Here is a 14,812-nt window from a genome sequence, read left to right as displayed (position 1 = left end):
TTTTTTTTGCCACCATGAACAAAGTATACAAGCTGTTGGTGTCAGATGCATTATTATTACATCATTGGCAGTACCTACTTGCTTTGTAATAATAAGATGTTTGTGATTCAGCCTCCTCTACTGTAGAACTTAGCTCCATCTACTAATTTTGCGACCCTCCAGCTATGATTTGAATTTAAGGAAATAGTTAATTCTTGGTGTAACAAATGTTGGCTCCCCCCCCCCCCCGGAATTCTCCCAGAAAGTTTCTGTCGCTTTAGAAACGTTCTTATTCTAGTCAAAAACCCAGGTATAAAATAGTGCCTGTCCTTCCATATCTAGATCTAGCAGTGTACGCACACAACTCTGCCTAGTAATCTCGCAGATCCTACTCAGCCTTTTTCTTTTTAATCAATGGCCTCTACTCGTCAAGCTATTGAGCAAGACCAGTGACTCCTGCTTCGATTGGGTCTCTGGTTCCGAAAGCCACTGCCTGACCCGACGCTTCCCCTTTTCTCTAAACACTTGGTGAAGACAAACTTAAGAAACAGAAGTGCCAACACAACCTACTTTGCTCCACATTAGCAATGTTCTCCACCGACAGGCATCCAGAGAGCCGACTTCCAAAGACACGCGCTGTGTGTCCACACGTACAGCGTGCTCTCCCCCGGCCCCACCTAAAGAAACGCCGCGAAGCGGGAAACTGAGGCCCCTCGGTACCTTATCGGAAACCGGCTCCGGGAGGCGCTGAGGGGCTCCCCGACGGTCGCGCAGGTGGCCCAGGGCGGGCCTGGGGGAGGGGCTCCCCCCCAGCCTCGGGGCGCCCCCGCATCCTCCCGAAGGCAGAACGCCGGAGCTCCGGTGCTCGGCTCTCGGCACCCCACGTGCAGACCCTGCACGGGGGGGCTGCCCTCTCCCTCCGCTCCTCGGGGTCCCGGGGCCCCTCAGGGCGGGGCCGAGGGACTTGAGGAGGCCGCTCGAGTTCACCTCTGCGCTCCCGACCACAGACCTGCCGTGGCTTCGGCTTACCGGCTCGGCCCCGGGGGTGGCGGGGAGGCGGAGGCGGCACAGCTAGCCCGACCCCCGGCCGCTGCTTTCCCCACCTGTACGGCCACGGGGCGGCCCCGAGGCCGCGCCAGGGGGAGGGGCATGCGGATGCCCAGCCGCGCGGAGAGCGCCAGGTGAGCACGCCTGCGCAGTCGGGCTGTAAACAAGCCCGCCCCTGCCCCTCGGCCGGCCTCCGCGGGGACGACTCGCGAGTGGGAGGGGCCAGGAGGAAGAGGCGGGGGAGGGGGGAGAGAACAAGAGCCCGGGACGGCGCCTGCGCGGTGGGCGTGATCCGGGCACTTAGGGCAGGATGAACGCTGCTTTCCAAGATGGCGACGGAGGGAGGAGGGAAGGAGATGAACGAGATTAAGACCCAATTCACCACTCGGGAAGGTTTGTACAAGCTGCTGCCGCACTCGGAGTACAGCCGGCCCAACCGGGTGCCCTTCAACTCGCAGGGATCCAACCCCGTCCGCGTCTCCTTCGTAAACCTCAACGACCAGTCTGGCAACGGCGACCGCCTCTGCTTCAATGTGGGCCGGGAGCTCTACTTTTATATCTACAAGGGGGTCCGCAAGGTACCGACCCGGGCGTCACTGGGGCCCGCCAGCGGCGTGGGCAGAGGCCGGGAGCAGGGCGGTGACAGTGGGGGCCAGGGTGACCGATAGGAGTGGCGGTCGCTCTTACTTTTGAGTGGGCCGGTAACTCCACTGGGGTGCTCCTGAGGAAGGGGGATTCACGAGTAAGGAGGGTGGTGTTTCGAAGGGGTGGAGGCTGTGGAAAGGGACCGTGGGGTGCGGGGTTCCGTCGGGGAGGCCCCAGAACGGGCCGACTGCCTTCTCTCTGGCAGGGTCCGTCAGGCTCTGAAACGGCCAGGGAGCGGGCCTGCGAGTCCCCGGAAGAGGTGGGGTGGCCGTCTTGTCTGCTTAGACTGCCTCGCCTCCCGGGAGAGTTGGGAGTCTCGCTCCGGGTTAGAGAACAGGGGCGCGGGCGGCTTGGGAAGGTCTGTAAGGCGGAATCCGGGCTGGAGGCGGAGGACTTGAGACTAGGTCAGAAAGGACCTGCTCGGAACCAAGGGCTACTCCACTGCACTGACACTTCCTAGGAGCCTCTCTTTCTGGTGTTAACACTTTTCCCAGAAACATCAGGAGGAAGGCTGTCACTTTCTCCGCCAGGGAACCTTCTCCTGAGAGATTGTTAAAGAGGGTCATCTTGGCCCTTATAGTATGGGAAAGACTGAGTACTACAGTTGGGAGGTCGAAATGATGTTTTCAGTGAACTAAGCTGGCTGGTTCATAGGGGTTCTGTGTGAGCGTGCCCAGATCATTCTTGTCCAACAAGTCAGACTATGTCCCAAACAGGGAGGCATAAGCCTTAAAAGCTACTTTACAAGATTCATTTTTTTTGTTGGCGGGCGACTTAACATTAATTCTGTGAAGCATATAATCATCCTTTAAAAATATCTCTTCAAAAGAAGCAACTTATTAGAGCTTTTCCTTTATTGGCTATGTAACTATGTTCTCATTGAGAACTGCTTATTTTTGAGAAATGTGGTCTTTGACTTGACTTTTGGAAGAGTGAGGAAATTGATGCGTCCCACAGAACCTAGGCATGGAAAAAGGTGGTAACATTAATTTATAAATGTTTGGTTAGTGTGAAAGCAAATTGTACATACTGAAGAGTGAACATTCTCTAGGATGTAATATATCCAGAAGCAGTAAGTTTTTCGTTGGTTTCAAGAACTAGGGACATGACAGTAGTATCCAGAAGTAGCAAGCTGTCTCATTTGTTCAAGGTGCATCTTTTTGGTTACTGTTTGTGATAAGCGCTCTATTGTGTTTGAGGTATGCTGTTGTTACTGAAAGTAAATCACTTGATTTCGTTTTTTCTTTTTTGTAATTGGGAAAGTGTGAGGTAGTTAGTAGTCTAGGAACTGAAGTTTTAGTCCTGCTCCCAACTTTTTTGCTGACTTGTTGGGTGACCTTGGATGAGTTCTTTAACTCCTGTTTGCTTCTCATTAAAAAGAGAACATTGCAGTACTCAAGTTGTAATTTATAATATACTAACTCTGATGAACTTTAAAGCTTGAAACACTCGGTAGATGTAAAATATGGTTAAAATAAGCATTAAGAGTGTCAAACAGGAAGCTGCTATCTTGCCACTGTTCCTAGGACTGAAAGGATCAACTTTTTCTCTGGAAATAAGTTTAGAATTTTAAGTTACTAAAATTTATATAAAATTTTAAACGTGCCTAACAGCTGAATTTATCAGCAATTACTAGTGCCAACGTTACCCTTGCAGCCTTGGTTTGCATCATCAAAACAGGTCTCTTGCCTGGAAGTATCATAGTTGTGTTCTCTTAGTTGGGATGCTATTTGATGAAGGTGAAAAGTAGGAGAGCTTTTCAAGACCACACTCCAAAATTATTTTAAACAAGAAAAATCTTAAACATGTAGATTTGTCTTTGGCTACATAATTAATTTGAGCACTGTAACTTCTTTTGTAAAATTTCATTTGCATGCGGTAACATCTTACAGCATTGTATGGTGGACATTTTAGTTCTCTTCTAGCCATTGTAATTTTTTTTAAAAATTGTTTTCCATGAATGAGTTTGCATGTATTTATTGTTATTTCTGAGTATAAGTGATTGTTTTTGAGACTGTCTTTTCTGATTTTAAAATGGAGCAGATAATTTTCCTTACTCAGAAAACCAAAATTTACTTTTTGGGATTAGGAGTTATAACTCTGTTCTTGACAGTTGGTCATTGTGACTGTTGTTACTCATTTTTTTCATTGGGAAATACAAAGTTTTACAACAGTCATTTGGATCATTCAGAAGGTCTAATTTGGATGCATACATTCGACTTAAATCTGCCTGTAAAATAAGTAGAAAATAGGTCTTTGAGAAACTTAAATCATGAACTATGTGCTGCCATTCCTGAGAGGAAGTATGGAGTCATGGGGGAATGGAGTGGTTGAGGAGGTAGTCTCAAATGTGAGGCAAGGAGTGGCCCTTTAAAAAGATGTGCAGGTCAGTGTCTAGAGCTAGAGGGGACCTTTGAGTTTTGCAGTCTCACCCTCGTGGAGAAAACCAAGGCTAGAGAAGGAGTGCAAACCTGTGTTACAGTTTTTTTTTTTTTTCTTCTTCTCATGGTCAGGAAAATGAAGCAAGCTGAATCTAAAGAACTGTCATAGTGAGAAGGGACCGATCAAGCTTTTTGATCGCACGGATGCCATATCCTCCAACCATTTCAAGATCTGCCCCAGCATTTTGCCATATATTTTCTCATCGAATCTTGATAGCAATCCTGTGAGGTACAAGAAAGCATCTTTTCACAGTTGAAGTTCGGAATGGAGTTTCTTGTGTAAGGAAATGTAGTTTTATGAATTTATTTTGCTTAACTGAAGATAATATGAGCATTGATTTAACACTGACACTAATCATTTCAGCCAAGATTTTAGTGACTACAGTGGTGATAATTATACCAGGTGGGGTATCTACAGTAGAGTATGACCCTATCCTTCTCTCCAAAGAAATATCAATTCCTAGCCTTTAAGCCTTTTTTTTTTTTTTGAAGGTTTTATTTGTTTGAGAGAGAAAGAGCAAGAGAGCACAAGCAGGGGGGTGCGGCAGAGGGAGAGGGAGAAGCAGACTCCCCACTGAGCAGGGAGCCAGACGTGGGGCTCCGTGCCAGGACCCCAGGATCATGGCCTGAGCCAAAGGCAAACGCTTAACCGACTGAGCCACCCAGGCACCCCTAGCCTTTAAACCTTTTTATAGAATACTTGGCATTCCTTTTCTTATTTTTTTATTTTACTTTATTTTTTTTAAGATTTAAGATTCCCACAGGCTGGTTTTAGATTGACACACACAGAGAGAGGGAGAGAGAGAGAGAGAGTGAGAGAGGGAACACAAGCAGGGGGAGTAGGAAAGGGAGAAACAGGCTTCCCGCTGAGCAGGGAGCCTGATGCGGAGCTTGATCCCAGGACCCTGGGATCATGACCTGAGCTGAAGGCAGATGCTTAACCACTGAGCCACCCAGGCACCCCGGCTTTCCTTTTTTTTTTAAAAAGAGGTTGTTTTAGGATAAAGATGCCAAAGGTAGCTGGGTTTATTGGACCAACCCTTTCATTTTATGAGATCTGTTTTTACATAAATGTGAATGGCCACCGTTCAGATCCCAGCTTAAACATCACTTCTGTAGTATATCCTGCTTTGAATTCCCAGGCTATATCAGTTTTCCTTACTACATGTTCTCATAGCATCCTGAACTTTGCCTTTCTAGCACTTTTCTCAATTTGTAATTCTCTGGGTGATAATCTTTTTTATGAACAAAGCTCCTTTAGAAGACAGACCATGTGTTTTCTGCTTTCACTATTTTCCTAGTGCCCAGCACAGTGTCCAGCATAAAATAGGCCCTTAGTACTTATTTGTTGAGTGAATGACTGGATAAAGTATCAGTGTCCATCTATGCCATACTTTTAATTAATTAATTAATTAAAGTAGGCTCCACGCTGACATGGAGCCCAACACAGGGCTTGAACTCACGACCCTGAGATCAAGACCTGAGCTGAGATCAAGAGTGGATGCTTGACTGACTGAGCTACTCAGGCGCCTCATATGTCATACTTCTAAAAAGATCTTCACGAGCTAAAGAACCTATTTAATTTTGGGCTTCCAAGTAATGGGTATTTTTAGTGGCTCACATCTTTGTAAAGACATTTTAAAATTATTGTTAGTAGGTAACAAATTTAGCTTTCTTACAACTGGGAAATTGTATAGCAAGAGACCATGAAGTAATAGAAAGTAACCAAGTGACACATTACTTTTGATCTGTTTCTATCAAACCATGTTACCTACCAAATCTATGTACTAACAGATAACTTTTAAAAACTATACTTAGAACTACTTAACATTAAAGAGACATTTTTCCCCCTCCCATCTTAAGATTCTGGGACACAAATGTGTTGCCCAGAGATGTTATTGAAGCAATTCCTACCATAGAAGGGAGAGGAGTAGAATTAGATGGCTTCCAAGGCCTTTTCACAGCTCTTAAGGTTGTAGGAGTCTGTGCTCAATAGTTTTTTATGAAAATAAATCCATCTTTCTACTGGGAAGATGTCTTCATGTCTTGGATTTATTGCCTACTCATTGAATGGGAATTGAGGAGTGGGGTGTATTGTGAAAGCAAGTGGAACATGTGATTCTAGGTCTTTATGCTAGAAAAGGCTTTGTACTCATTGTGTTGACATGAAGCTGGGGCCAGAAGAAGAGTCATATAATAACAGCTCAAATATTTTCAGAGCCAGAATTAACCAGGAGTGCAATGGGTTGACTTGGGAGAGAATGAGCATTCTGTGTGGGAGATAATCTGTCTCTCTCAAAGACTGCAGGACCACCTGTCAGTGACTGAGGAATTCATGCTTTGTGTGGGAGGGTGACCTAGAAGCCTTTCAAAGGTTTTTCCCACAGGCTGGTTTTAGATTCTGGCCTGCTCCAGAGAAGGTCACGTTCACACCCTTCACTACATTTGTAATTCTCACATCTCTCTGCTACCCATTTCTAGTTTAGAAAGAGGCATGGAAGGGGGCGCCTGGGTGGCTCAGTCGTTAAGCGTCTGCCTTCGGCTCAGGTCATGATCCCAGGGTCCTGGGATCGAGCCCCACATTGGGCTCCCTGCTCGGCAGGAAGCCTGCTTCTCCCTCTCCCACTCTCTCTGCTTGTGTTCTCTCTCTGTCAAATAAATAAATAAAATCTTAAAAAAAAAAAAAAGAAAGAAAGAGGCATGGAAGATTAGAACTTTTTATATCAAATTTACCTTGAGAAATTTTATACTTAATTCAGTAGGGCATACATGGAGTTGAATGGAAACCTGTAGTTTTTTTTCCATTAAGGGCTACTTAATGTCTTCTGAAATATTGATAATTGCTTAGTTATTTGACTATCACATTTTATATACTAAGGGGAAAGCATTTTCATTTATCACTTAGAGCAGGCCAGAGAAACTTTCATATGATACCTTGGTTCTCTTGACCTTGAAGAGGAGGACTGATGAGATTTTGAAGGACAGAGTGGGTGGATATGAGCAATGGTAAGAAGCTCTCGGAATATGTCTGTGAAATCCATGAGATAGTCAGGAATGTCATTGTTTTAGCAAATATTTGCAGGGCATGCTTATGAGATAGGCGGTACTGTTCTAGATGCTGGGTAGAGACAAAGTCTCTGCCCTCAAGAAACTTGTCACCTATGTTTATTATCGTTGAGTTAGCTTAGTGACTTCATTTATTTAAGTACTTATTGTGCTTTGGTAGAAAACTTGAGCAAGAATCAAAACATTGTGGATTTTATCACTGACTAGTTTGGCTATCTGCCTAAAGAACCTTGTTTTAAAAATAAATGTGAAGATTTTTGTAGTCTGATGTTTCATGTCTTAGAGAACAATTTTATTTATATTTCAGTGAGGTTAGTTTGTGCAGAAATATGAAATGTCCTGTTTGGTTATTTAGGAGTAAACAGAAACAACTTTAAAACAAAACAGAAATAACTTTAATTGGTAGACATTCTTCATCTTCATTTTCAGGACATTTTAAATTATCTGGGAATATCAGTGATAAGTTACCTTATTCTCTGAACATTTGGCGTCTATTATTTATAACAGTACAAGGTATGTCTTGTTTTAAAAAAAATAATCTGGGGCGCCTGGGTGGCTCAGTTGGTTAAGCGTCTGCCTTCGGCTCAGGTCCTGATCTCAGGGTCCCGGGATCGAGCCCCAAGTCAGGCTCCTTGGTCAATGGGGAGTCTACTTCTCCTTCTGCCCCACCCCCAGCTTGTGCTCGCTTGCACTCTCTCTCAAGAAAATAAAATGTAAAAAAATAATCCTCATTCATTAAGTGTTTGTTGCAGAGCTATTATTTACAAGGTACTGCTGTCGTGGATGATGTGAGGGTGAGGTAAGATACTTCTGCCTGTAAGGGGCTTGTATTTTTGTACTGATAATTGTAATATAAAGTAAAGGCATGTGCTGTGCACATGTGTAAGCAATGCAAGTATCGAGTGGAGTTAAGGAGTAAAGGTGAAGTGGAGAAGTATTTCTCTGCCTAGAAGGAGAAGAATATTGGGTTGGATTTCACACAGATGATTTGCCCTGAAATGTTGTGTACAGATCACATTTTTTTAAATTTTAAAACTTATATCTTTATATTTCTAATTTCAGAAATGCTTTATCTTTGTTTCTGATTGAGGTTGAGTTGGCAATTGCTCTTACCTTGTAGCATTTTTCTCAACTTCACAACTTCTCTGCCAGTTGGCAAATTGTAAATTGAGTCATGTTTTGCATTCTCAATTCTATTTTGTAATATGGATTTTCTTTTAAGTAGGGTATATTTTACTAAAAACATGCCAAATCAATCTTTGCTAAACTTTTATCTTATTTTGTAGCAGTAGAAAAATGTAGACTTTATAAAAAAGAAGCAAGACTCGGGGCACCTGGGTGGCTCAGTCATTAAGCGTCTGCCTTTGGCTCAGGTCATGGTCCCAGGGTCCTGGGATCGAGCCCCGCGTCGGGCTCCCTGCTCCACGGGAGGCCTGCTTCTCCCTCTGCAGCTCCCCCTGCTTGTGTTCCCTCTCTTGCTGTGTCTCTCTCTGTCAAATAAATAAATAAAATCTTAAAAAAAAAAAAAGAACAAGCAAGACTGACTGCTGAGGAAGGAATTTATAAGGTTTTTCTGTTTTAAAAGCAAGAATGGGAATACTTGAGCATATTCTCAAGTAACCACATTGTGGATGATCTCTGTGGCCTGGGTCCGTCTTCCCTTGCTTGGCTACGCCCGCCTCACTGCTGTACTGCACCTTTTCCTCCTGGCACAGCAGAGCTGGTACATGGGCTCATCTCTTCACTTACTTTGATCTTCATCTCAGAGACTCTGTCTTGTCTTAATGTCTCATTTAGTAAATACTTGAGTGGTTTTGTGTAAAAAGCAGTAGACTAGACTATGGGAAATCAAAGAATTATGAGACATGATCCCTGACCTTGAGAGGATTATCATCCAACAAAGGAAAATAAGTTATTCACACACTTACTCATTCTATCAAGATTTATGGAGTGGTTGGTTTGTGTTGTTGAGACAGAATCTCTGCCATCAAGGAGTTCACAGTCCAGTGGAACAATAAATGACATACTCATTCAGCTAACATTCATGGGATTGTGTAGACCCAAAGACAAGTAAGACATAGTCCCTGGCCTAAAGTGCCTATAATTTAATGGTGAGATGGACAAGTAAGTGGTGGTAGATGTGCAGATGGTGTCTATTATTTTAGACAATATTCACTTATTAGTGCTTCTTAATCTGAATAGGGTTTAGGGGATGTATTAGCCTAGATGGGGAAAAACTCTTAACTGAATTTCAACGTGTCCTTCCAATTATGGATCTAGGCAACAAATCACAGTAGTAACAGACTTGTGACTATCACCAGTGAAAACCACAGGTGTTTGCATATCACATTATGATTGTTGCAGATTTATCAGATGTCACACTCATCACTACTTTGAAATTACAGTAGTTAGTGGATCTGCACTACAGCTCATTATTCAGTGGGAAATGAAACTTTTAAAGATCCTGAATTTGTTTAATAACTATTTTAATAATTGATCTCCTTTGTAATCTTTTGTATTTAAAAACATCATTGTGAGAAGGAAGCCATGGCACAGGAAGTTTAAGCACCCTGATTTTGATAAGTCTTGGCTTACCTTTCCTCCTATGTTGTGTGTGATTGAATATAAGAGTGATAGGTCTCTCCTGTCCTGTTAGGTGACACTTCTAGCTCCATGAAGAAGACCTCTTGTGGCTGCTTTTTACTCAGCAGCTGATTAGCTAGAATTCTAAGTTGGATATGTCTTGTGTTGCTTTTCTTTTTCTTCTGGATCATTCCTTTGCTATTGCTGCCCTAACTAAAGGGAGGAATACAAGAAGTACTTACAAGATTGACTCTTGCAAGAGTGTTTCACTCGTTCAGATCATAGATGATTATAATACAATGTTACAGTGTGATGTTTGTCTCAGTTGCAGTGGGAACTTAGAGAGGTTTTAACAAGGTGACATTTGAACTGAATTCTGATGGGTGGTTGGGCTGAAGGGGGAAGGGATTCTAAACCAAGACAACTAGAGGCCCAAGGCCTGAAGGTGTGGCATGGCTCCTCTGAGAGTCACTGTGAGGGTTGAAGCTTTAGCAAGGCTTGATTAGAGGGCAAGATTATCTTCTTTCACAGTGAGCCTTTAAATGTTGGCTATAGGGGCTCCTGGGTGGCTCAGTCAGTTAGGCGTCTGCCTTTGGCTTAGGTCGTGATCCCAGGGTCCTGGGATGGAGCCCCGTGTCAGGCTCCCTGCTCGGTGGGGAGTCTGCTTCTCCCTCTCCTTCTGCCCCTCCCCCTGCTTGTGCTCGCTCTCTCAAATAAATAAATAAAATCTTAAAAAAAAAAAAAAGTTGGCTATGTCCTAGCTTCCAGGACTCTTAGTGTGGTTTTTAAAATGGTTTTTTAATGTATTTTCTTTCTTCTGGTACTACTTCTGAGGTAATGTATTACGTTAGTATATTGTCATCCTGCAGGACTCCTCCGAGCACATTGTCCTTTTCAGGTCATCAGATTGTATCAGCACCATCCCTGTTGGACCCTCATCGCTTCCCTTCATTTCTCAATGATTTGGCTCCTGCTACATTGCCACTCTGTCCAGGATACTCCTGTTTTAAATGCTGTGATTAGTCCTTATAACCCCTTTGCACTCACTCTCAGTCCTACTAACCCTGGCTCAGTCAACTCCTACAGCAAAAGGGAAGAAAAAGCCCTTTGGGGCCCTCACCCACTTGGTACCCGTCCTTTGCCTCTGGCAGCTACTGCCCCAATTTCTCAGCTGCTTCTTAGAGCAAAGCTCCTCCAAGTTGTCTGGACCCTCAAAGTGTGGCGCACAGACCAGTGTCATCAGTGTCTCCCCTGGGAACTTGTGGGAAGTACAGAATTAGGCCTCATTCCAGGCTTTGTGAATCAAAATCTGCTTTCTAAAATTCATTTTTTTAAAGGTTTTATTTATTTGACAGAGAGAGCACAGCAGAGGGAGAGAGAGGGAGAAGCAGGCTCCCCGCCAAGCAAGGAGCCCGATGCGGGACCCGATCCCAGGACCCTGGGGTCATGACCCGGGCCGAAGGCAGCCGCTCAACCGACTGAGCCACTCAGGCGCCCCCAAAATCTGCTTTCTGTGAGGGTCTCCAGGTAGTTTGGGTGCTCACTGAAGTTGGAGAGGCATTGGTCCTTCCTGGCTTTCTTTAGTTCTTTCACTGCTTCTTCAGACTTATTCCAGCAAAATTATTGTACCTTCCTGCCATCTATTTTAAGCGTATAATTCAGTGACTTTTAGCAAACTTACCAAGTTGCACAACTGTTACCATAATCCAGTTTTAGATCATGAGGGATTGTTTTTTGTTTTTTTTTTAAAGATTTTTTTTTTTTTTTGTGACAGAGAAAGAGACAGCGAGAGCAGGAACACAAGCAGGGGGAGTGGGAGAGGGAGAAGCAGGCTTCCCGCTGAGCAGGGAGCCCGATGTGGGGCTCGATCCCAGGACCCTGGGATCATGACCTGAGCTGAAGGCAGACGCTTAACGACTGAGCCACCCAGGCGCCCCATGAGGGATTGTTTTTAAATTTAATTTTGTATAAGTCTCATTTATGCTGGATGAATAATTCTAGAGATCTGCTGTACACCATAGTGACTGTAGTTAACAACATGGTCCTATGCACTTCATAATGTTAAGAGGATAGATCTCATGTTAAGTGTTCTCACCACAAAAACAGAAACAAAAATGAAGAGATATAAGGAGACTTTGGGAGGTGTTGGGTGTGTCTGTTACCTTGGTTATGGTGATGGTATCACAGGTGTTTGCATACATCCAAACTCATCAAATGTATACATTTAATATGTGCAATTCCTTGTAGTCAGTTATTCCTCAGTAAATCTATTAGGAAATACATTTAATGTTGTGTTTTGATTATATAAAATATGTGGTTCCAATATCAGAATCATAAAGCAAGGTTCTGTTCAGAGAGGTTTAGCTTCCATTTCTGTCCTCCCTGCAAAGTTCCCTTCCTCTCCTTATAATCATTTTATTTGTTTTTGACTCGTCCTCTGTTGCTGTAAGAATAAGATGACATTTGAGCAGAGAAGTTGAGTGAGCATACTGTGTATGATATTTTGTACCTTGTTTTTTTCTGTTTAATGATACCTATTGGAGATTGCCATTAGTAAATAGAGAGCTTCTTCACTCTTTCTTATAATTGCTTTATACTCCATGCTGTGGATATATATCACATTTATTTAAATAGATGATTCTTGATTGTTGATCTCTTTTTATTACAAATAATGCTGCAGTAAATAACTTCGCATGTATATTATTTTGCATGGAGGCAGGTATATTTACAGGATGTATTTCCGGAAGAGGTTACTGCTGGGTCAAATATGTGTGTGTGTATATATATATATATATATATTTTTTAATATTTTATTTATTTATTTGAGAGTGAGAGAGTGCGCTCACACTCGCAAGCAGGGGGGGCGGCAGACAGAGGGAAAAGCAGGCTCCCCGCTGAGCAAGGAGCCCAATGCAGGACTTGATTCCAGGACCCTGGGATCATGACCTGAGCCGAAGGCAGACGCTTCACCGACTGAGCCACCCAGGCGTCCCTGCATATATATTTTTAATAGATATCATCAAATCGCCCTCCATGGGGAGGGGTTGTACTATTCTGTACTCACACATGAGAGTACCTGTTTCACCACAGCTTCGCTAATAGGGCATGTTGTCTAACTTGCATTTGATCTGGTAGGTGAGAAATTAGTGTTATTTTTGTTTGTTTTTCCCTTGTGATGAGAATGGTTGAGCATCTTTCTATATATAAGAATGGAATGTATTTCCATTTTTCTATGAACTGTTTCATATCCCTTGCCCATTTTTTGTGTTGGATTGTTAGATATCTTTGATTTTTTTAAAAAGGAGCTCTCTGGATATTGGAGAGATTAGTTCTTTGTGATACGAATAAGAGATTTTCTTTCATTTTTCATCTGTCTTGTAACTTTGCGTAGGGGGGTGTGTGTGTGAGTGTGTGTGTGTGTGTGTGTATTTCTTTTTGCCTTGGATAATTTTCATATTTTTTGTAGTTAATTTATAAATTTATAAATTTTTATGGATAAATTAGAGCCGTGATTTTATTATTTAGGTGTTAACTAGTTGTCATTCTCCAAGATTTAAAGAAGAGGGGAAAGATTTATATTTAAATATTTGAGAGTTAGGCTTAACAAAGACTTTTCTAGAAGCAAGAGGTGAACATTGAAGTGTGCTGTCAAGGGAGCTGGTGGATGGTGATTCATTAGTAGATTTTACGATTTAGTATACTTCCAAATATATTATAATGTTAGGGATGTTTCGTTTTGTAAGTAACAGGAAACCCAACTCAAACTAGTTAAAACTTTAAAGGGGATGCATTGGCTTATGTCGTTGAATATTCCAGAGGTAAGGTGGGCTGCAGGCATGGTTTGATTGGGGTGCCAGCTCAGTTTTGCTGAGATTTGCTTGGTCCTGCTTTCCACTGAATGTCAGCCTGGCCTAAGTGGCAAAATTGTGGAGGAGGTCTAGGTTTCACATTTCTGTAACACATGGTCCAGAGTAAGAGCCAGTATCCAGGGTGAGAGTAAAGAGCACTTCTAGACATTTTCTCAGAAGAATAAGAAAGATTGTTTCGTTGAAGCCCCCAGCAAACCTCTTTCTTTGACCTGTTGCCCCAGATTGGATTACCAGCCCATTCCTGTGGCCTTTAGCAAGAAGAAATAGGTACTGACTGACCTTTCGCAAGGACATTGGATTATATAATACCCTGACTGCCCTGGAGCCCACTCTGGAGCTGCAGTGTGAGTAGATAGCAGACAGGAGAATAGATCTAGAGATGCAAACTACACTGAGGGTCTTATGCTGGCTGAGGTATTAGAAACCAGATGTAACAGTTTTTTCCTTGAGCTCATGGTAAGATACATCAGTAAAACAGGGAAGATACACTGTAGTTGGAGGACCACTTGGGCTGGGCTGTGCTCCTGCGTGGTTTAGAGACCTCTCTTTCCTTTGATCTTGCTGTTTGACTACTATGAATGTCCTCCCACTTTTTCACACAATTTGGAATTTTTTGTTTGGATCTCTCTGTCTCCCCCACTAGACGGAAATCTTGAGGGCAGAAACCATCTTATTCATCCATATCCATCACAGTGCCTGTACATAATAGGCACATTGTGTCGATTTTAAATGAATGAGTTGGTTGAGATTATAGTCCTCTAAGGATTTACTTGAGTAAATTAGATGATCTTTCAAAATCCCTGTCACAAGGCAGATATGGTCGCTGTTAGTTACCAAAGCTCACAGAAGCAGGGTTGCCAACCCCTTTTGCTTTTGTTGAGAGACACTTAGAAATTAGTCTCAGCCTCGAATTTTATGCTGTTCTGGGCTAACCCAGGAGGAGGCTGTGGCTAGTGTCTTGATCATCTTGGTTTGGAAGCTACATCTTCCTTGTCCTGTGTCCTGGACAAAATTGCTCATACTGTCCCTTCCAGTTCCTTTAACTTCTTCCTGCTTAATTATAGGAACTGCACAACGCCTGACATTGCACTTTTCTTTCCTCTGGATTTTGGAATAGGAGTGCATGTAACTAGCAAGACTGAGGGCAATATTAACTGAGCTAATTAAAAAATGGTGGGTATT

The 14,812-nt window shown here is 43.1% G+C and overlaps 1 protein-coding gene and 1 long non-coding RNA gene across 5 annotated transcripts in view; one reads left to right on the top strand and one right to left on the bottom strand.

The window, feature by feature from the left end:
• The window catches only part of LOC115943198 (uncharacterized), a 20,511-nt gene extending 19,207 nt beyond the window's left edge, over window positions 1-1,304 (bottom strand). For all 4 annotated transcript variants that reach the window (XR_014148275.1, XR_014148272.1, XR_014148274.1 and 1 more), the window contains exon 1: window positions 700-1,304. This is a non-coding gene — a long non-coding RNA (uncharacterized LOC115943198). The remainder of the gene's footprint in view (window positions 1-699) is intronic.
• Window position 1,305: 1 nt separating this feature from the next.
• The window catches only part of WDR20 (WD repeat domain 20), a 56,961-nt gene continuing 43,454 nt past the window's right edge, over window positions 1,306-14,812 (top strand). Inside the window, 1 exon segment of the mRNA XM_081829895.1 lies at window positions 1,306-1,604. Within this exon segment, the coding sequence (XP_081686021.1) occupies window positions 1,356-1,604 (249 nt within the window). The 5' untranslated portion in view covers window positions 1,306-1,355.

This window comes from Leptonychotes weddellii, chromosome 9 (assembly GCF_054177405.1).
Source record: "Leptonychotes weddellii isolate Sample4059 chromosome 9, ASM5417740v2, whole genome shotgun sequence".
Classification (NCBI taxonomy): domain Eukaryota; kingdom Metazoa; phylum Chordata; class Mammalia; order Carnivora; family Phocidae; genus Leptonychotes; species Leptonychotes weddellii.
Note: the sequence above shows the minus strand (reverse complement) of the source record. Positions and strands in the feature narration are given on the sequence as shown.